The 23,173-nt window shown below is 32.7% G+C and overlaps 1 protein-coding gene and 1 long non-coding RNA gene across 2 annotated transcripts; both read right to left on the bottom strand.

The window, feature by feature from the left end:
• Positions 1-152: 152 nt before the first annotated feature.
• On the bottom strand, positions 153-8,210 carry LOC134694887 (uncharacterized). The gene is made up of 4 exons (XM_063555991.1): positions 8,134-8,210; positions 6,321-6,416; positions 1,589-2,239; positions 153-616 (listed from the first exon to the last, which is right to left on the bottom strand). The coding sequence occupies exons 1-4, from the start codon at positions 8,174-8,176 to the stop codon at positions 153-155; spliced, it is 1,254 nt and encodes a 417-aa protein (XP_063412061.1). The 5' UTR covers positions 8,177-8,210.
• Positions 8,211-11,340: 3,130 nt separating this feature from the next.
• On the bottom strand, positions 11,341-21,604 carry LOC134695155 (uncharacterized). The gene is made up of 3 exons (XR_010102715.1): positions 20,489-21,604; positions 12,066-12,191; positions 11,341-11,461 (listed from the first exon to the last, which is right to left on the bottom strand). It is a non-coding gene; the product is annotated as an uncharacterized LOC134695155 (long non-coding RNA).
• Positions 21,605-23,173: the final 1,569 nt, after the last annotated feature.

Below are 23,173 nucleotides of genomic sequence, written 5' to 3'. Positions count from 1 at the left end.
ACAAAATATACATGTATGAATTTGTCCAGAACCAAACTTTGACATATTTAAGTTTTCATCCCAAATGGATTCTTTAATAAAGATTGCAATAACAGGAAATATCGCAAGATATCTTACTAATAAATCTTCAAAAGCAACATCAATATATTTCTTTATTTTTCACAGAGTTCTTTACTTCCATACAAAACATGTCTGCCTACTGACCCCATTGTTGTATTCAGATATTTGATATCGTTAAAATCATGAGTAAATTTATAAAATCGAATATATAAATGTATACCATAGTTTTTCGACCAATCAAAGTTCTTCTCAAACAGCAGCGGAAGCTGTTGCCAACTAGGTCTTACAAACGTTTTATTTTCAACATGAATTAAATCCGGGTACTTTTTGGATAACAGAAACGGCACAATTGTGGAATGATATCCCCACTGACTTTTGTCGTACGTTTTGTATTTGGAATACCAAATGTTTAGGAAAGTTGCGTTTCTCTCTGCAAGAATTAGACCATTACTGAGATTATAATCAACTGCACGACTCAAAGTAACTGGATATTTCCGTAGAGGATCCAGAGATCTTAGTATAATCTCATCTGTGTCAATGTAAATTCCTCCAAACCCTGCAACAGATATAATGTAAGTAAGTGTTACATGAAACAAGTACGTGTCATGTGATACAAGAAGATGTCATAAAAAATTATGCACACAGACATAGTTTGAAAAGTGTTTTCAGCAGAACAAAGTTGAATGTAAAATGAATCAATAAAACAATGACTTTTCTATCATATGAATAGTCAGCTACTAGTTACTATCAACATATACATTAACTGCTTTCGGTTATCATCGCATGCCTTTCCGTAACGTTATTGCATGACCAGTAAAAAGGTATGTGTAATCGGTGTGAGGTTAAATAGGCATGTGTGATCGGTGTGAGTCAAATAGGTATGTGTGATCGGTGTGAGTCAAATAGGTATGTGTGATCGGTGTGAGTCAAATAGGTATGTGTGATCGGTGTGAGGTCAAATAGGTATGTGTGATCGGTGTTAAGTCAAACAGGTATGTGTAATCGGTGTGAGACAAATAGGTATGTGTAATCGGTGTGAGTCAAATAGGTATATGTGATCGGTGTGAGACAAATAGGTATGTGTGATCGTTGTAAGGTCAAATAGGTATGTGTGATTGGTGTAAAGTCAAATAGGTATGAATGATCGGTGTAAAGTCAAATAGGTATGTGTGATCGGTGTAAAGTCAACTAGGTATGTGTGATCGGTGTGAGTCAAATAGGTATGTGCAATCGTTGTGAGTCAAATAGGTATGTGCGATCAGTGTGAGACAAACAGATATGTGCGATCGATGTGATGCAAATACGTATGTCCGATCGGTGAGAAACAAATAGGTAGTTGCAATCAGTGTGAGAGCAAATAGGTTTGTGCGATCGATGTGAGACAATAGGCACATGTATATGTAAATGGTGTGAGGCAAATAAGTATATTTGATTGGTATGAAACGGGGAGGTATCTGCGTTCAGTGTGAGGCAAATATTTATGTGCAATCGGTATGAAGCAAATAGGTATCTGCGATCATCTACTCACTCTGTAAAGCCTGTATTCTAGCGATATCAGCTTTGTGTTCAATAAAACCAAAGGGTTTTCCGAATATATCTTCCGGTGGACTTTTTTGAACATGCATTATATTTGGCACCAACGTCAATAGATATTCCCAGTATGTTCCGAATGGAAGATGGTCTCCATGTACCAAAATAAGACACGGGTCTAAAAATCTACTGGCACTAAGAAAGCTAAGAAAATGATAAAAATTCATTTCTCGTTTAGAAAACCAAATGTAGTGAACCAAGTTGGGGACCAGTTCTTTATCATGACAATTTTCCATTACAAATGTCTGGAGGCATTCGGAATTTTCTGAAAAAACCTGAACTGGTTCCATTCCCGTCACATTTTCAAGTTCCATAACAGGCTGCATCGTCTGGCAATTGATACGAGGTTGAGCATGCTCGGAAAAATTTGTTTTTTCCGGCATATCTGCGCATAGTACTTTACAATTAAAATTCCAGTTATCCAAGTTTTCCTCCGGACATCTAAACGAAGTTTGATTTTTTGTTTTTTCTTCATAAACATGATTGGTTAAAGTAGTGTTCTTTGGTGCATATGCTTTGTTCCTTAACAAAGCATTGTTGTTAGATATGCGTACAGGACTGGAACTGCCATCAAGAGGTCTCTGGTAATCTGAAACAAGAAAATAAATATGAGAGAGAGAAGGGAAGAGAAAATATATAAGAAACAGAGAACGAATAGCAAATGCGACTGATATATAATTATACAAAATGCTACATAATTTGATATATAACGATGATAACCATAAAATAGAAAAATAAAACCGGAACTACAATCAAAGGCTATCTGGTGATCTGAAACATATGTGAAAAAGAGAAGGAAATAGACAATCTCACTGATTAATTGAACAAAATACCAAATAATTTGACATAATTAAAACCATGAAATAAAGAAGATAAAAATTGAACCACTATCTAGAGCTCTCTGGTTATCCCAAATAAGAAAATAGATATTAGAGAGAGAGAAGGAAAGAGAAAATATGTATGAAATAGAAAAGAAAATAGAAAATCCGACTGATATATTGTACAAAATGCTGAATGAGTAAACGTATAACCATTTAATTAAAAAAAAAAATGATAAAAACACTGTGCCTTCCATCTACAGCTCTCCGGCTATATGAAACAAGAACATAGATAGATATGAGAGAGAGAAGGAAAGAAATCAAATCAAAGTTTTATTCATTGACGATACAAAGTAATAAAAGTAACACTAGCTTTAGTGAGCTTTAAAAATCAACAATGAAAGAGAAAATATATTATATAAAAAAGAGAAAAATAATAGACAATTCTCTACTGACATGTTATACAACATGCTGAATAACTTCACGTTTAACCATGTGATAATAGAAAGAAAAAAAAACTCATTTAAAAGAAAATCCGGATGACATATTTTTGTTAAAATTATGAATGAAACCAAATTCATTTTGATCATTATAATTTAATTTCGTTTGCCTTGAAGTCTTGTGAAAAGACATATATTCAAATTCATATGACTATCTAATAATTAAATTTCGGATGTAACGTGTCTTCTGATGGGCTGACGTTATTTTGTTATGAGCCCATATACATAATTAAGTCATGTGATCATGACGTCATCAACGTTTTGTCATGGTTTTCTACGGTTTAAAATGGAATTTAGAATTTAATAATATGAGATGACTGTAATATTTTTTTCTGTCTATTCGAAATAACATTAAAAAAATGGGGTGCACGCTGTTAAATAACTCGCTACGTGCGTTTTTCAGTGTGCACCAAATTTTTTATGTTATTTCTTCAAAAACAGAAAAAATATTAGTCATTCCTTAAATAAAAGTTAAAAATCTTGTTTATTCATAATTCATACTATTTTTATTTTTTAGATAAATCTGTAATCTGTATTTATTAAACGGCTTCAATTGTTTGGCACTGGTATTTGTCCAGTTTAAAGGATTTGGTGTGTGTACTCACGTCATTGTGTTGTCACATATGTACTTATATACATGTACGTAATTGTATTATCATAAGAACATAACCGTCTTGCAATATTTACACTACCGTTTTGTCATACTTTAAGTTACGTCATTGTGTTCTCATACTAACACTTACCTACTGGGTTGTCATTCTTCCGTCATGCACGGTATTCTCATGGGCGTATGACATTTGCGCCGATTTTGAAAATTTTCATTCTTTCATTTGCGCCGATTTCATTTTTTCATTTGCGCCGATTTTATATTTTTTCCTAATTGGATTTACAGGTAAGTTCTCACTTTTACATTGGCTGAGCACAGAGTTTATAGACAAATCAAGTGACATTGCAATTGGTAAATGGCTATCCAAATGTTTCTGGTTACCGTAGCATTCCTTTCTCTAAATGAAATCGATGACTCACTGCTTCACGTTTGACATTATCTGACGCTCCACTCCTTCTGATGACAAATGTCATACATTCTTAGACAACGTACAAGTACACATTCAATAACGGTCAACCAATTCGGGATGGCGTCCATAAAATTTACGAAAGGATGATTTCAACTTCACCATTTGGAACTCTTGGTTTAATAGCTTCCTTGTGAGAAAATGCTAACTCTAGAAATGTCCCAACCAGTAGGTATGCCAGACAAAGAAAAGATGGCCTTCGTTATCGACAATTACGCCAAATATAGAAGACACGAAATCATAAGATAGGAATATATTAGACGTGTTGCCCATACATACTTGGCAAGAACAGATTTATGATTTGAATGTATTCCGTTTTTTATGGATTTAAATGCTGTACATATATTTTTAATTCGTCATTTTAGTATAAACAAAGTGCTTTAAGCTTAGGTTTTTACTTCTTGGTTTTAAGCAGGAGACAACAGTTATATATACATGTTATGATTGTGACAATTCATAAAATATCGGTACAACTGGCTAACGGAAGAGGTCTTTAATGTAAATGAAATAACATTACTGGGATGGAGAGTTGTATCATTGGCACTCATACCACATCTTCTTATATCATTTCACCTGTAATTTACCTGTAAAAAAATCGGCGCAAATGAAAAAAATAATCGGCGCAAATGAAAGAAAAAATCGGCGCAAATGAAAGAAAAAATCGGCGCAAATGAAATGCAGATCGGCGCAAATGCAAAACGCCGATTCTCATATACCTATGTCATTGTGTCGACATAATATTACGTCATCGGGTTGTCATACTTAAGTTATCGTGTATTTATTAAAGAACACAAATTTCTGCAAATCGTTGAAAAGGATTACAGTTATAGATTTTACCACTATAACTCGGGTAAAACGATATTTATCCACTCTCGACTTTAATTATTTTTAAAGGTCAAGCCTCTCTTCAAATTTAACTGTCTCGAGTGGAGTAATAACGTAGCAAACGTGTTGCAGTGATGGAATCTATTTGTCACCGTGTTATCATACTTAAGTTATCGAGTGGTGCCAAAGTGAGGTAGGTCGTCGCGTCAAAATGCATGTGAAACTGGACAGAGCTTTGTAACTTCGGATGCGTTATCTGTGCTCTTTGCTAAATATTCACTTACATGTTGGCAATTTTACTTACAGCAATTTCCCTTATGTATGTAGTTTAAAGGTTTGGTTGGTTGGTTGGTTTGATTTGTTTGTATGAATGTTTGCTCAAGCATTCAATAACATGATGCAAGCTTAACCCAAATATATCTGTTCATTAGAATTTCAAACGCATGAGCAAACAGTTACAAAAACAATGCAAGCAAGCCAATCAAACCTTCAAACTACATACTACATTATGGAAATAGCTGTAATCAACTTATTTCACAGTGAGGTAACTCCTTTGGACTACTTTTTAAAGGAGAGGAGCATTGGCACTATTGTTGTCTACGTGTGTGCGTCTAGCATGTACAGTAAACCATCTAATTTCCGCGTGCGATTTATTTTTGCGACTTTCGAGAGTAAAAATAATATTTAAAACATCAATCACTGTGAATATGTTAAACAGGTTGGGGACAACCCACCATATGGGGAACTGTTCCCCAAATGAGTAACAATCCCTCATTTAAGTAATCATTTTGTAGTGCTAAAAAAACAAAATTTTCTTAACTGAGTCTTTTTTCTTAAAATGGCACATATTCATGAAAAATGCAGCAACTTTTCCAAAAGATGATTATCCTTATCTTGATTTACTGAGAAGATACAAGCCTATGAAAAATCTGAAAATTTGACTATTTTCAAGGCTTCTAACTTTGTTAAAACCAATAATAAATATATAGTTCTTTGGGAGTTGTTCCATTTTCTATAAATTTGTGCCATTTTACATTAAAAGACCAATTTTTAGAAAATATAGTTTTTAGCACTATGAAATGATTACTCAAATGAGGGATTGTTACTCATTTGGGGAACAGTACCCCATTTGGTGGGCTGTCCCCAACCTGTTAAAGTACTAGGATCTTTCCTCATTTAAATATACTCGAAGATTGAACATTGCGATATCAAATCGTTACCCGGTAGACTAAAAAATGGCGAAAAGTTAAGAAAAAAGTGTCCGCGAAAATAAATTGGTTTACAGTAGTCGCTACATCCGATCTTCAAATTCAGAATTTTTGAATATCATTAATGAATTCTGCTATTTATCTATTTGAAATACTAGTTTTCATAATATATAGGTTTAGAAAATAAAGAATATTGAGGAAAAATAACGGTTCCTGCTTTGGAAAAATATCTGGATACTTACTTACCTTTCAGGTCAAATATGGACAGTTCCGCTCGTGCATCAAATAGGTCTAAATTGTATCCAATTTGTTGGATTCCAATCATGAAAAGTACGCCGAAAACTAAGAAAATAATTAAGTTTCTCATATTATTTCTAATTTTAGCTTAGTATATACATGTATACAATTGCGTGTGAAATAAAAACCCACATCTGCTGTAATGGTGTATCTTTAATTTATGCAAGACAATGACCAGTCCAGTAATAACCAGAAATAAATTGGACAATGTAAATCAATGCATTAATGTCTCATTTAGACGAGAAATTTCATCTTACATGCATATGAATAAATTATGGATTAAGTTTTGTTTGTTTATTGTCCGGATGCAGACCAAAGGTTTAAGGATGTTCGCTATTATTGTTTGTTTTAACTTTTTGTTAGATATGAGAAATCCCTGATTTTATCCACATGATATTTGCCATACAAATTTTGCCCGCTAACCCTTACTTTTCTTTTCGTAATTTCTATTGATATTGTTGAAAAAAAACTTTTTCTAAATCTTATATAATGCATGTTATCTTTTTATAGTTTTTGAAAGAAAAAAAGGTGCCAATGTTAAATAAATGAAAAAAAAGAGAGACCGTTCCCGTCATTATTCATATTCATTATGAAAATTACCAAATTATAGGGTGGGTGGGGGGGGGGGTGGATGTACGACCTCTACCTCCCCTGGTCCCTGGATCGTGGATTGTGTTGACTCAATGCTAAACATATAGAAATTTTATAGAAAATATCCTGCATTTCCCCTTGTATTCTCATATTTGGCATTTCCCCTTGTATTCTCATATTTGGCATTTCCCCTTGTATTCTCATATTTGGCATTTCCCCTTGTATTCTCATATTTGGCATTTCCCCTTGTATTCTCATATTTGACAATGCAGTGTTTGATAGATAGAGGATTACTGCATGCAATGATTTCCTTTAAACAAGTTTATAAATTTAGATATTGGTAAAATCAAATATAAATATTTACCAATTCAAGTAAACCTTTTAGGGTGCGCTCGACTTTCGTGACTCAGCACGAGTAATTTTGGAATTCAAATGTTGTTTAGGACTTTTTGCAAACAATAAACGCTAGCACATTATAGAAAACCTAGTAAGTAGTCTATGTAATGAATTTTATAACCTAATTCTCAGTACTAAAGTCTGTGGATTTTCTACAAAAAATTGCCATAAAACCCCCTTTTTCTGTTAAATGCAATGAAACAATGAATAATAATGCGTTGCACGAAGTTTCCCTTAAGAATTGAATGCTTCTTTTTGTAAATTTATTGGGTGGTAAAAGCGTTGACCGAAGTACATTTTGTATGAAGCGCGGAAGCGCTTCATTCTAAAAATGTACGCACGGTCAACGCTTTTACAACCCTATAAAGTTTCAAAAAGAAGTATTCAATACTTATAATTACATTTTTTTAAGCTAAAATCATGAAAACACGATTTTTATCCAGTTTTATTTAATTCACCTGTGCACTTTTTTGTGGGACCTCGTGTCATCATGCATGATGTATGTTATTGTCTGATGCAATTGTTTACAGAATAACATGTTAGCCAATCAGAATAACGTATTATAATGAAACTTACATCTAATGTAATTATTTTAATATATATGTACACAATGGACCATCTCTATTATTCATTATCTTTACTGTTTTGATACTATAGTATTGCAGTTTTCAAAATTTCGTAATTACATTTACATGACTACAGAAGGGGTCATAAACACAATAAAACACATTATATATTTATTCTAAAAAGATAAAGTAAAACTTATAAAACTAACCTTCCACGAAACATAGAGCGAATATAACTTTCACGCACGACATCTTGGACAGTCTCGGTCAAGGAGTAATAAGATTTTGTCTATTTTTAGAATCCTATTAAATGCCATGCACGAAATTTACATTATTTAGCGCGTAAAATCAATCAGGGGTCTTAAAGAGATGGATTAGACATAAAAATAACAATTTAAAACAATTAGATTTGTTTTATGTTTGCTGAATTTGTTTCAAAGTAACGTGATGTTTTTGGAAGTTTCTGTTACATATTTAATTAATTATTTAAAACAAAATGTTAAGTTAATAATAATTATAAAGTCTTAGATATCCCGAGTTGTACCTCAAAATGAGACATAACGCATATCAATTTGCTTTAAATCCAATAGTTTGAAAGGAAATTTGGACTAACGGTTTTTCGTTGAAAACTAAATTTTTTGTCATCCTTTTTGTTTTTTTTACACATCTTTGCCGGCAGACGTAGACAAAAGAAAGTCACATGATTACTAGTATACGGCTAAAGTCAATGACCAACAATCAAGTAAAAGTCCAACGTAAAACAAAATAAACAAAAATGAGCAAGGTCGAGAGATCCACGGTAGCTAGCCCGCGTCTTACGTGCGGCCAAAGCCCTATGTGCCTGTCCAAAGCAGGAATTGGTTGTCCTGTGTTCCAATATAATATAGTTGTTACATGTATTAGCTGAAATCTTATTATTAATTTTGCATGAACATTTGATATCGCATTTTGTTATCCCGGATATGTGTACAGTTTACTATTTTGTAATATTTTTAACATGCATGAGATCGTCAAACTTAGTTGTTAGCCGAAATAGATATACATGTATAAGGCAAGGCCTTATCCATGGCAAGACAATATTTTACACACGTGCTTTAATATCTTTATAAAGTACACCTTTATTTCAAAAATATCTCTCTGGATAAGGCTTGACTCACATATTTATTAATACAAATGGCTATATTTGTTTTGTATTGTTTTGGGTTTTTTTTGGTGGGGGGAGGCAATTCTTTCACTAAAGGTCATAAATTTTGGGCCCAACTGCAATATTGCGAGACAAAATTGAGAAAAAAAATAATCGTCAGACGATTGATATACTATATATACACTTCTCCAGATTCCGCCATTTCCGAAATTTAAGGCGAGGTACAGAGCCATTATAGACTTGTTTGTATAGACAACAATGCTATTTGGACTTGCTCATTGTTAAAGCCGGTACGGTGACCAATAAATGCTCACTTATTCGTCATTTCGTTTGTTGTTGGGTTATTTTTTTTATCAATCATTTATATCCAATCTTGTTTTTATATTTAGTGTGATTTAAATGAATTAATGTATGAATTTTCTCTTGTAGAACAAATCGAAATATTTTACAATGCGTTTAAAAATGCCGATGAAAGTCCATTCAAAATACTGACCGTGCAGGACTCGTATTTATGGGTTACAGTAGGTCACGCTTAGTAATTACATTGACACTGTTAAACAAATTAAAGTCAAATAATAGTCGATTTAAAATTTAAAAAAAAAAAGATGTTGAACGAGTGCCAATGATAAAATACAACGCTCCATGCACCGGAGATGAATTAACGTAGACGTTAACAAATGTAGGTCATATTATGGCATTTAGCAATCAGCAAACCACATACCGCATAGTAAGCTTTAAAAGGACACGAAATACAAAATGTGCAACAAGACAACGAACATCCTGATGTATGTACACAACATGGTTGTCGTTCGTTTGTGTGTGACATATTTGTTTTTTGTTCATTCTTTTATATAAATAAGACCGTTAGTTTTCTCGTTTGAATTGTTTTACATTGTCATATCGGAGCCTTTTATAGCTGAATATGCGGTATGGGCTCATTGTATAGGCCGTGCGGTGACCTAAAGTTGTTATTGTCTGTGTCATTTTGGTCTCATGTGGACAGTTGTTTCATACCGCAATCATACCACACATGTTCTTTTTTTATATTTTATATTTACAAGATGAAAATCAAATATAATATGCAGCAACAAACGAGAACTGGTTCATAGGCTCCTGACTTGTGACAGGCAAATGTATACATGATGCACCGGGATCAAATAAGACTGCTGACACCAAGCATTGTTCCCTTAAACTGGGACAGCGTTGTTACAGTTCAACATAAGGCCACACCTATATATATTATCTTGTTTTGCGGATTTTTTCACTTTAACAATTGAGGCAAAATCTGAAAATCGGGGTTGTATGTGTGTGTGTGTGTGTTGTTTTATATAAAATATTTTTTTATATATAGCAATCCAGACTCTCGTGTAGGCACATAATAAGAATTACAGTTCAAAAGCATATATCAGTGCCAGATTGCTTTCTACTCAAAGGGACCACAATCTTGTTGTTTAGGGAAAAACTAAATTATACTCTGTGTTCTGTGAGCATGTTTGTATGGGTTGTTTTCAATGTGCACCACATTTTTTATTTTATTTCGTTATAGACGGAAAAAAATTATGCAGATATATTATATTCATTCGATAAAAACATGTCACTGTACCATAAGATTGCTCGTTGTGAACATACAATGATCGATAAACACAGAGTAAATAAAGGCAACAGTAGTATACCGCTGTTCAAAACTCATAAATCCATGGTCAAGAAACAAAATCGGGGTAACAAACTAAAACCGAGGGAAACACATTAAATATAAGAGGAGAACATTGACATAACACTAAAATGTAACATACACAGAAACGGACCGAGCATTAGACAAAATCCCACGAGAATAACAAATATAACATCAAAACCAAATACATGAATTTTGGACAGAAAAGTACCGTGACAAGTCTTATTGCAATGTGAATTTACACTCAAAAATAAGAGAAAACAAACGACGCAACGTTAAAATGTAACACACACAGAAACGAACTATATTATAACCATGGCAATATTCATGACTTGGTAAACTGGACATTTTTAAAGGAAAAAATGGTGGGTTGAACCTGGTTTTGTGGCATGCAAACCTCGCACTTTTATTGCCATGTGAAATATAACTTCAAAATGACAACACAACACCACAGGACTACAATATAGATAAATAAGTAAAATTTATATAATACATTTAATGCTTAAATACAAAAATATATTCATATATGACAGAACAAATGAGAACGAGGCTTTACTGGTTGCAGTGTTTAAATTACATGCCTCCTCATTACAACACGTGGTGCATATCCAACTTCTTCCGGTTTGATCACACGGGACGGATTCCGAATGTTCTTTTATTTGCAGGTGACACGATGAATTTTTCGTACATGTCTTAATTATTGAAAGCTGTTCGCTTACCTCTGTAAAAAAACGAAAATAGATAAACACATTACTGAACATGTTAAACCATTGTAAATTATAATTTTGGAAATTTCGTACTAGAATGTACGTAAAAATTACTGAGCCTCCTCGAGTTTTTTTTAATATTTATTATGTGATTACTATGACGTTTTTATAGTGGTAAGGTTGTTTGATAACTAGACCAAGTATTTCTAAATATGAAATCCTTAATGATCTGACAACAGTATCACAACTAATGCTTTCCGAATAAGTCTTTTTGAAAGTTTTGCTAGCTTTTGATATGAATGCCGACATTTTTGTGCTTTGTAAAGAATATTACCATAAAATATTGAATATGACAACCTTGTCTGACAAGTAACGAATCATGTTATACCTGAGTATGACAATGTTTTCTTACAAGTATAGATTTCTGAATCACAAATGACACATTGCTTAAAATTATAGTATACCTGAGTATGACAATGTTTTCTTACAAGTATCGAATAATGAATCACAAATGGATCATATTGCTTATGATTATATTAACCTGAGTATGACAATGTTGTCTGCCAAGTATCAATTCCTGAATCACAAATGCATCACTTTATTTTAGATTATAATTACCTGAGTATGACACTGTTGTCTGGCAAGTATCGAATCCTGAATCACATTGCTTCAGATTATATTCTCCTACGCACAGAAAATTGTTTCGTTCGTTTTCACATTTATAGCACATGAGTCCATGACATTCTGAAAGAAAAAAAAAATAGCATTACTGTTACTGTTAATGAATCAATTAAGTTTTAACACATGGAAAATAACTCTTATTTATTTTAAATCGAACACATGTACCAGTAACAGTATGAGGATCAAACCTAATTAGCCAAACACTTTAAAAAGAAAACACTAAGCACTTGGTGGTAAAGAATAACAGAACAGTCTGTTTGCTCAAATAAGTCGATCAAGTACAAAGTGAGACACATATGCATATCACGCAACATTCTAATTAACATCTTAAAGATGCATGAAACGGTAACTGTTGTAACTGAATTCTTAAGTCATTCACGAATTTAAGAGTTTCTACGGTATCTTTCGGTGTTTTTCATTTGTTTACAGGCATAATAGTATCATAAGCTATATCAAATGTATTTTGTTCGTACCTAAAACCGAAGAACAAACCATATGTTAATAGTTGCATAATAATAATAAAATTAACGGTACCAATTTTCGTGCACCAAATAAATTAGGACAGTGTTATCCAATCAGAACGTTTCATGTAAACACTAGAACAAATATTACCTACAACTCATTACTGTGATTCGGAAACATTAATAAATTGATTCGTTTGTATCGATGAGTTGCTGTCTTTTCTACATATACCTACATACCCATTTCAAATTTACTAACATTGGTTTTGTTAAATGGTATATATTTACATTAATATATCTATCATACAATAGATACCAGAAATTTCATAAAAAAATTTAAGGATCATTCAGTTTTTCTAAAAAAATAAATATCACATGCTATATCTCCGGTTACGGGAGTCTCTCGCTGCGTTGAATACCCATTGGTGGCCTTTGACTGTTGTCTGCCTTTTTTCTCGGGTTGTTGTCTTTTTGACATATTCCCTATTTCCATTCTCAACTTTTAACTCAATTTGTGCGAATAAAAGTTATGTTTTACATAGACCAAACTTAGCACACCGAACACATGTCTCCGACCGCCTAATTAGACACCAATGAAACGAATAAACGGAAAAATATATAATTTTGTTTTTTTTCAATCTTAACACCTGAAAGAATAATGTTTTATGGTTGCCATGATCTAATTTGATTTTTCCTATCAATCATTTATTTTAATAGCTTACAACTACAGCGTGTATTCCCTGTGGAGCCTCATCGTGACACGGGAAATTCAGACGTAAAGCGTTGAAGCTTACGTTATGTGTTATATCCAATTACCTAAATGTGATCCGTTACAAGTTATGTAAGACCACAAGGGACTATATTCCAAAGTATTACTGTCAAACTAATCTAATTTTAGATTCAATTGTCTGGAACATTAAAGAAACTGAAGCTATCATCACCACGGCGTGTTATTGGAATTGCATACGTTGTTTATTCAGCTTTCCGAAAGAAATAACGATTTTCTATATATGGAAAGAGCACTTTCTGACAGTGGTGTATTGTGTTGATCTCTTGTGAAGAGTTGTCTCACTGGGAAATTATACCACATATCTTCTTGTTTTTTTTTTTATAAATAATGAAATACTATTTCTTTCTATAAAGATGATAAGATTATGTAGGAGTCTGAAATGTCTGGATCCGCAACTGAGTAACACTACTTCTGCTAGGCAGATTTATAATTCTCAAATATCGAAATCAAAACTGAACGTTTTTTTGATTTTTTTTTTTAATTAAATTAAATGCAAAATAGGTTTGAGTATGAATATAGCTAGTTATATATCTTTTTCCATCGCATATATATTCAAGAATATTAAAATACGGTAAAAGACATTAAGGATTAAGATCAGATCGCGTAACAAAGGTACAATCATGGACAATTAACAGCTGTACATTAATGTTTCTGATGCATGCATATTTGTCAATATTTAACCCATTGATGATAAGTATCTTAACAACGTAAAACAATGAACGTTATTGATAACGATCGGTTATAATGTACATTTGTAATGAATTGAATTAAATTAAATTATTCATATTCACGGATTTCGATTTTGACCTTCCGTTAACTTTTAAAAACAAAGGTTTAAGAAGACATTAAGCTAACGATCATGTTATGCATTGTTTGCTGTCGTAGTTTTTTAAGTCTGTATGTCCTCCAATCATACGATTGTTATTTATAATTGTTTGCTGTCGTAGTTTGTTAAGTCTGTATGTCCTCCAATCGTACGATTGTTATGTATAATTGTTTGCTGTCGTACTTTGTTAAGTCTGTATGTCCTCCAATCGTACGATTATGTTATGTATTGTTTGCTGTCGTACTTTGTTAAGTCTGTATGTCCTCAAATCGTACGATTATGTTATGTACAAAACGTATTGTTTGCTGTCGTACTTTGTTAAGTCTGTATGTCCTCCAATCGTACGATTATGTTATGTATTGTTTGCTGTCATACTTTGTTAAGTCTGTATGTCCTCAAATCGTACGATTATGTTATGTATTGTTTGCTGTCGTACTTTGTTAAGTCTGTATGTCCTCCAATCTTACGATTATTATGTATATAATCGTTTGCTGACAGATTTTGTTAAGTCTGTATTTCCTCCAGTCGACAAAATAAACAAGAATGTGTCTACAGTACACACATGTCCCATCCGCACTATCTGACATTTGCTATTTTGAGTGGACCGTGAAAATGAGATAAAAACTCGAAATCGGCATTAAAATTAGAAAGATTATATCATAGGGAACATGAGTACTAAGTTTCAAGTAAATTGGACTTTAACTTCATCAAAAACTACCTCGACCAAAAACTTTAACGGAGAAACGGACGCACAGACCAGATAACATGATGCCCATAATAACAACACAAGAGACCGAAAAACAACGGTGGTTGTAATATCCGATGGCAAATAAGAACAATGAAAAAGGAACGCGATAACGTGTCAGAGTTTAAAAAATGACGATACAGTATCCGTAAATTGGAAACATACTCTGTTTTTTTGCTTTTTATATGTTTTTGAATTTTAGTGAGCCCCCTTTACCTGCACAAGTACACATTTTTGTTTAGAGGCCAGCTTTAGCCTGCCCCAAGGTTTTGATACTCTCCGCTCGACATTGAAGACCTATTGATGGCTTTGGGCTGTTTTCTTCTCTTTGGGTGGGTAGCGACATTGTACCTGTGTGACGGGATTGCTTCACTTAGAAAATGTGGTAGATACTTTTAAGTTAGTCAGCCGTAAGCGGATCAGCTGAGGAAGAACTTCTTTAGCTCAGTCGAATAACGCGGATCATGTTACACAGAGGAATATGTAGAATCGATGGAAAAAATTTATTATCGAAATGTTCTTAGAAATCTGATGTTCAGTAGTTAATATGTCGTTTGTTGATGTGGTTCGTCGTTTTTTTTCCCCGTTTTTATATAGAGTAGGCCGTTGGTTTTCCTGTCTGCATGGTTTCATTCTAGTAATTTTGAGGCCCTTAATTTTATAGCTACCTGTTTGGTTTGGGACAAAACTCCGTGTTGAAGGCCGTACTTTGACCTGTATAATTGTTAAATTTTTACACATTGTGACTTTGATACCGTGGAGAGTTGTCTCATTAACACTCACACCACATCTTCTTATTTCTATTATTAAGATCAACTAATCTCTTGCAACATTTTCCTATTTGCTTTAATACAAACAAAAAGTATACGAATTACTATTGTTGAAGAAATCAATTTGACTCTCCTCTTGGGAGGTTTACAAATAATGAAAATGTCAGATACATCTCATTACCAGCTTTCAACAGACCGTTGTCTTCAATTATATGGATTTATTACTAGAGAAGATAATAAAGTGTAGAATATCATTCGCGAGAGAAATGAAACAAGAAAAATAGAATCGATGGAAACATTTTCTTGCAATTAATGCTTCGATATTAAGGTGTAACGGTTTACCACACATGGTCTGTCAATGTAACAAAGCATATGTTACTGCTGATTAAAATGAAGTGTCAGAAGAATTATTCTTATGACACTATATTTATAGTTACATTAGATGTATCACGTGTTATTCCTAAAGCAATTGCATCACTCTATAAAACTTTTCATTCATGATAACACGTGGTCCCACAATAAAGTGCACCTGCAGGTGAATTAAATAAAACAATTATAAAAAAAACGTGTTTTCATGATCATAGCTTCTGCGCTTCATACAAAATGTACTTCGGTCAACGCTTTTACACCCCAATGAAGTTACAAAAAGAAACATTCAATTCTTAAATAGAATTGGTAAAAAATGTTTGAAAAAAAGAACATGAGAATTTAAAATTTCCCGGAAGTCTATGGAATATTAACCCTTAAATAGTTTCCGTTTAGAAGTTGTACGTTTTCTCTATATCGAGTTTTATGAATTGGAACGGGTACGTACGTGACAGATGCGTACATGTATACAACGAAGGGGGTAGTGGTGATTAGATACGTGTTATTACTGGAACATCATAATAATTTAAGGAATATGATCAAGTTTTAAGAAATTTCATGCAAAACATAAAAGATGGTAAATAACATGTATAATTTTGAAAAGAAATGAAGTGAAATGAAAAACATAATAAAATTAATTGAAGAATATGGAGTTATTCCCTCATTCAGACTTTAATAGTGCATTTTATGTAATTTACATCTGGACGATCCTGACCATGGGTTAATGTAAAAATCATTGGTAGTTTGAACAAAAATTCAAATTATATACATTTTAAAAAAATCTATGAATACTCTTAACCGTAGTGGCACTTACATTTCTATCGACAATGTTTCTGATTCATGTCTTGTGTCAACATTCTGTTGCAAATTGTAAACGACTGTATCGCTTTATTTGGAATCGAATATTTTGTCAATAAGTCGTAGACTAGTGCGATTTTTCAGGACTTCAATATATGACTTATTTCATTATAATGCGACCATTTTTAAACAACTGTATCGCTTTCGCAGGCGAATTTAGCGGTAAATCCAGGTTCCGGTCACACTTTTTGATTACTTTAGCGAATCACTCAAGCATGACTGGAGCGGGTCCCCTCTTAAGAGGTCAGTGGGGGCATCCGTTTGCTATCTGGTGTCGGTACTGGCTTTATTTGCATTGAATCTAACATGTTGTTTATACAAATTAAATAAGTCACGGACTATTACTTGTGTAAAAAGTATGGTGAAACTTTTACAACTTCATTGCTTTATTCTAAAATAGAATACGTTCTCAATAAAAATCTAATAAGTTTCAGAGAAATGGAAATTTCTATAGACTGCATTCTAATATTACTTGTTTCAACATTATAACGCAAACTTTTAACATCTGCATCGCTTAAAGCCTTTACTTGCATGGAATCTAAAACTGTCTTAATATAGGTTAAATAAGTCGCAAAGTAATGTGAATTTCTGTAGAATGCAACCAATTACTTTTTTCAACACCATAATGCAAACTTTTAACAACTGTATCGCTTAAAGTCTTTACTTGCCTGAAATCGATTACTTTGTTAAAACAAATTAAATAAGTCGTAAAGTAATGTGAATTTCTGTAGTTGCAACCTATTACAAGTGTCAACATTATGGTGCAATCTTTTAACAAGTCTGTGTTTTTCTTTACTGTATTTGAAATCGAATATTTTGTCAATACAAATTAAATAAGTCACAAAATTGTTTCAACATTACGTTACCCACGAAACTTATAACAACTGCATCACGTAAGGCCTTTACTTGCATGGGATCTAATACTTTGTTTATACAAATTAAATTATTCGCAAATTATTGTGAATGTCTGTAGACTGCGTTCTATTACTTGTTTCAACATTATAAATCCGGACTTTATACAACTGCATCGTTTAAAGCCTTTACTTGCATGAAATTGATTACTTTGTTAAAATGTTAAAGTCGTAAAGTAATGTGAATTTCTGTAGACTGAAACCTGTTACAAGTGTCAACATTATGGTGCAATCTTTTGACATCTGTTTTTCTTTACTGTGTTTGAAATTGAATATTTTGTTAATACAAATTACATAGATATATGGTTGCTAGGTACATTTTTTTCAAATAAGGGTGGTTGCTTAGCACTTTTGAAATGACCTTGACTCTTTATTTTTTATATGTTGATAAGAAGTGGCTTAAAACATCCTGATGATTTTCTCCATGTTTAGAAGCCTCTTTCTATTATATTTCCTTTCAAAATTAATATACACAAGGTCATCAATGACCTTTGGCCTTTGGAAAAATTCATGGTAATTTAATTGCCAATAGTTTGCACATCATAGTCATTCAATAAGAATTACTTTTTGTGGATTATTTTAATAAAATGGCTACATTTTGGAGGTAAAAAGGTAAAAATGACATATTTTTGTTTCCATAGCAACCATCCTAGAACCTAATTTCCCAAACATTTTGTGTTATTTTTTTATTAGAAGCATCGATACTTTTCATTCATAACCACAGGTTAAATGGAGGTGGATGCAAAAATGTCTATTTTGTTCATACAAAATGTGTAAAATTTGTCTCCGGAACTATATTGAAAAGTGACCTCTGCTTCTGCGGTTGTGACAATATTCAGCCAAAATATTTTTTATATATGACATTGATTTTTTGTTTGTTAAGTTTCATGTTTCTAAAAAATATTTACAAATACCATTAAATAAAACCTAGTTTTGATTACGAATGACTGCAAAGTAGTTGTTTTTTCGATGCTAAATTCCTCTAAATTTGCGGGAAATCTAATTCACTTGGTTGCCATGGCAACCATGACCTAGCAACATTTGGGTGGGCATTTTTATAACTTTTTTACATGATCACATGTTTTGGCTAAGTTTCATGAAAATCGGTGACTATGCGTGCCGGACCCCCTATATAAAACGGTTGGTGGTTACAGAGAATTGCTCTTAAAGTCACACAGTAAATTTTTCAACATTGCGTTACCCATGGAAACTTATAACAACTGCATCGCGTAAGGCCTTTTATACTTGCATGGGATCTAATACTTTGTCTATACAAATTAAATTAGTCGCAAAGTGTGGACAAAAGCTTTGCCGTAGGGACTTTTAAGTTTGCTATGAATTAAATAAGGGGGATGGTAGGATCACCCGACCCCGACTTTGAACCTAAAAAATTAGACTGCGTTCTTTTACTTGTTTCAACATTATGAATGCGAACTTTTTACTACTGCATCGCTTAAAGCCTTTAATTTCACGGAATTTTATACTTTGTTAATACAAATTAAATAAGTCGCAGGCGTAAATTCAATGTGAATTTATATAGATATCATTCTATTACTTGTTTCAACATTACCATTTAAACTGTCAACAACTATATCGCTACTAGCCTATATTCTGAATAGAAGACTTTGTCAATACATATTAAATAAGTCGCTTAGAAATGAGAATTTCTATCGCATGTATGCACTGCAATCTATTATTTGTTTCCGATAGCTAACGACTTTACGGTTGTCAATGATTTAAATTAGGAAAAATACCTTCGAGACTTTTAACATTACAGAAAAATAAACGTTTTATTCAGTTAAACAGTTTCCATTGTCTAATGGTGGTATATATACCGGTCCAATTGAATAATGAAGGACGATACATGTATATCGGGTTTTAAGTAAATCTAATATTATGTAGTATAGTGCCTAGCGCTAGAGCGAAGCTTTGTTATGTGCAGTGCAAGACTATAGTCTGTCTGCAGGCAGTATTCGGCCGTTAAGACAGTTAAGATAAACTGTTACAGAGTCTTTTGCGCCAAATTTTGAAAGATATAACAGCTGACTTTTTGACTTTGTCATTGGTGAAGTACACAAGCATGTAGCGGGATGAAACAGATTATTGAAATCTGTATAGCCTTCTAGTTCTTTTTATGTTATAAGACAGCAACCAAAAAGACACAAACAAAAAATAAAAGGCGTCTATAGGGGTCAACATATGGGGTTTAACTATAAGTCTTGTAAACTGAAAAGTGATTTTCAAATAACATATATTTACTTGTTTCATTTACAGAAGTATACCACTTACACTTAGATTAAAAGGTATCTTATATGCTTAGCACTCATATCGACTGTACTACAATAGTTTTAATTTATTGCAACCATTTCAATTTTATAGAGGTTTTCTTTCGATAAGAATCGACGAGCAAGGAGAAAACATATTCACAGAGTACCGACAAATACCTTTAGGAGAATGAAGGTGGTCTACCACCTTTTCTGCACAACATTTGTGTTTGTTTGTTTTCTGCTTTTTTTTTTTAGTTTATTTTGTTATTCTTAATTCGGCCTACCTTTGCAAACTATACATGAATCTTTCGATCTTTGCCAAATGTGTTATTGTCGCTAAATAGTGCATGTATTAAAAATACAAACCTGTACATAAATAGACCATGACCACTGCAAATATGATTAAAACTTCCATAAATATCTCCATTCAATATCTTGCACTCATATTTTCATTTCTACTTTTTTTTTAATATTCCACGGCAGGTGAACTGTAATTAAAAGTAACAGCAAGGGGATATTTGTTACATAAGTTAATATATTGGAATATTGACATTTGTTGTCAAAGTCACATGGGCTGCAGCAAAAATAACGACATCAGATTTCAATACTTGCTAACGGCAAATTCAACTTTCACACTTTATATTGTTCAAACATTGACTTCCTTCTTTATATCTGTTCACATACAGACTTTGATTTTGCAAAGCAGTAGCCCACTAAATTGAACTACGATTAACATATTCCTTAAACGAAATCACTTTTGTATTGAAGCCCTTTCGAAGTAGCTGTTCCTTGTTATCATTTGTCAATGTTATTTTAACAAATACATTGAGCTAATAAGAATAATTCAATTCGTAATGGCTTTAATAGTTAGGTATCCTCATTTTTTTCTTTCTTTTAGATTGTTCCAAACTTCAACACTGTTTAAAAGATAACAGATAGAAAGCAAAATGATGAATTCTGGTATAATGTAAAAAAATGCTTCTCGGTGTACTTAAAAAGTGCTTGAAAGTCATACACAACACAATTAATTCATACACATACTTAACTAAGTGGTAGTATGAACTTCATAAAGTATTCTGTTCCGTCGAATCCTGTATTTCCGATCAACTAAATCAATTTTACACGTAGAATCCCAAAATCTCTAAATAAGCACATAAACAGCACTGATCTTGTTTTATATATTCTGATTTATTCGTCATTCAATGTGGTTTACCGAATCTTGAAAATAGTCTCGTCGTAAGTTACATGTAATTGAGAGCTTATAATGTGTCTGCAGTTTTTCCATAATCTAATTAACCAAATCTTGAAAATACGTTAAGCCTCGGTGCATTATCACTGTTAATTAGTCTGCAGTTTTTCATATAGTGTAGTTTTCAGTTTTTTTTCAAAATTCTAAAACACATTTAGGATAAAGATTATTGCCATTCCAATACACAAATCATTGATACAATAGTTCATCGCTTGTTATCTGCCAAATGATTGGTTTTGATCTCTACGATGAAACAAATTAAGTTCTCTCTGATCGATTTGGTCCCAGAGCTGATGTAAAGTAAAGAGAAATTATTGGAATATCTTTGAATTGATTCGATTTGTTTGCTATTAGTATTGCACACTCGCGTCATGATCAATGAAAGGAAATATCCATGGATTATAATCCGGAAGTAGTGTTAAATTAGTTTGGTAATACTAGTATTGGTAATGTTTTTTTTCTGATTTTATACAACTGTCAAAATATATAAAATAGTCAAAGCAATACACATAAAAGTCTAAGCAGTTAAAGATTTACAATAAATCTCCAATACGTTTTGAAGTAAATTTTAGTTCATTTATATGTTTCGAAGTATATAGTGATACGTCAAATATCACCGAACTAGTACATATTGTTGTACAAGGGGTCAGCTGATTCAGAAGCTCGTCTCAAGATACATCTATGTACGCTGCGTTGAAGACACATTGGTTGCCCTGGACTATGTTATGCTATTTAGTTAGGTTGATGTCTATACATTCCGATTTATTTGTTGTAAAAAAAAAATCATAAAAGTCTTAGAAAAAGTGGCGAAGTTAAGACATCAAAACTCATAATTTGAAGACAGACGGCAAAATTAAATGGAATCTAACAATATTAGCAAAATGCTACCGAAATGCTTCTAAACGAGTATGGTGGACCCAGGCCAGGATGGAGATAATTTATCATCGTTGATGGAAAAGTTGGGACATATTCAGTTTTGTTAATTTAATTTTTTGTAAACACGTTTTTCTTCCACATCTCTCATTTGGAAAACGCTAATTGTATACACCATTAAGTCTTATTTTTTTTCCTTTTCAATTGCACGTCAATACTAATTTATTTTTTAGATATAAGAAGATGTGGTATGAGTGCCATTCAAGTCACAATTTGTAAAAGTAAACCATGCATATGTCGTAATGATCATACGTACGTGAATCCAAGCTGTTTTAAAAAAGTTTAAAAGAATTTCTTCGTAACAATTTGATTATGTTTATCGCTCTGTTGCTGTCCCATTGCAGTAGCGGATCTATAACTTTTTACAGGGGTGATTCCCTATATAATCAACCAAATCTCCTACACAAAAGAGGGAGCCTTGTCTCCCATGGCCCCTGGATCCGCCTTTGCAGTTTCCAGATCATCCTAAATATCATGAGGTGTTTTCCACGGTTGAGGACAGGTAACAATAAATTGATCAATGACAGTGGTGGATACACTAGAAAATACAATTTGAAGTCATTATTGGGTTGATTTTCAATCTGGTTTTAATATTATTATCGTGGAAAATGCAGTCGGACACCAACTTGAAGGCTTTTTTTTGTAATGTATGTTAGATTGGGTTGTTTGAGGGTTTGAATGGGAAAAAGTGCATGGAGAGGGGGGAAATGGGGTCGTCTTTTTTTTTGTATTCTTTATTTGTTTATTGCCCTTTTGTCTTTTTTTATATTTGTACTTTATTGTGCTATAATATTCTTTATATTTTTTTAGAAACCCCACTACCCTCTATTGGTGATTATTTTAAAACTTTTATTATCTGCGATTTTCAC

Source organism: Mytilus trossulus, chromosome 13, assembly GCF_036588685.1.
Source record: "Mytilus trossulus isolate FHL-02 chromosome 13, PNRI_Mtr1.1.1.hap1, whole genome shotgun sequence".
Taxonomy (NCBI): Eukaryota; Metazoa; Mollusca; class Bivalvia; order Mytilida; family Mytilidae; genus Mytilus; species Mytilus trossulus.
This window is presented reverse-complemented; position numbering and strand designations above follow the sequence as displayed.

What these genes read in the sequence shown, in the direction of transcription:
- LOC134694887 (XM_063555991.1), bottom strand. Translation starts at nt 8,176, where the DNA reads ATGTCGTGCGTGAAAGTTATATTCGCTCTATGTTTCGTGGAAG. An exon ending in CGCTCTATGTTTCGTGGAAG is followed by an intron (nt 6,417 to 8,133) that starts GTTAGTTTTATA and finishes TTATTTTCTTAG; the next exon opens with TTTTCGGCGTACTTTTCATG. An exon ending in TAGAATACAGGCTTTACAGA is followed by an intron (nt 617 to 1,588) that starts GTGAGTAGATGA and finishes TATCTGTTGCAG; the next exon opens with GGTTTGGAGGAATTTACATT.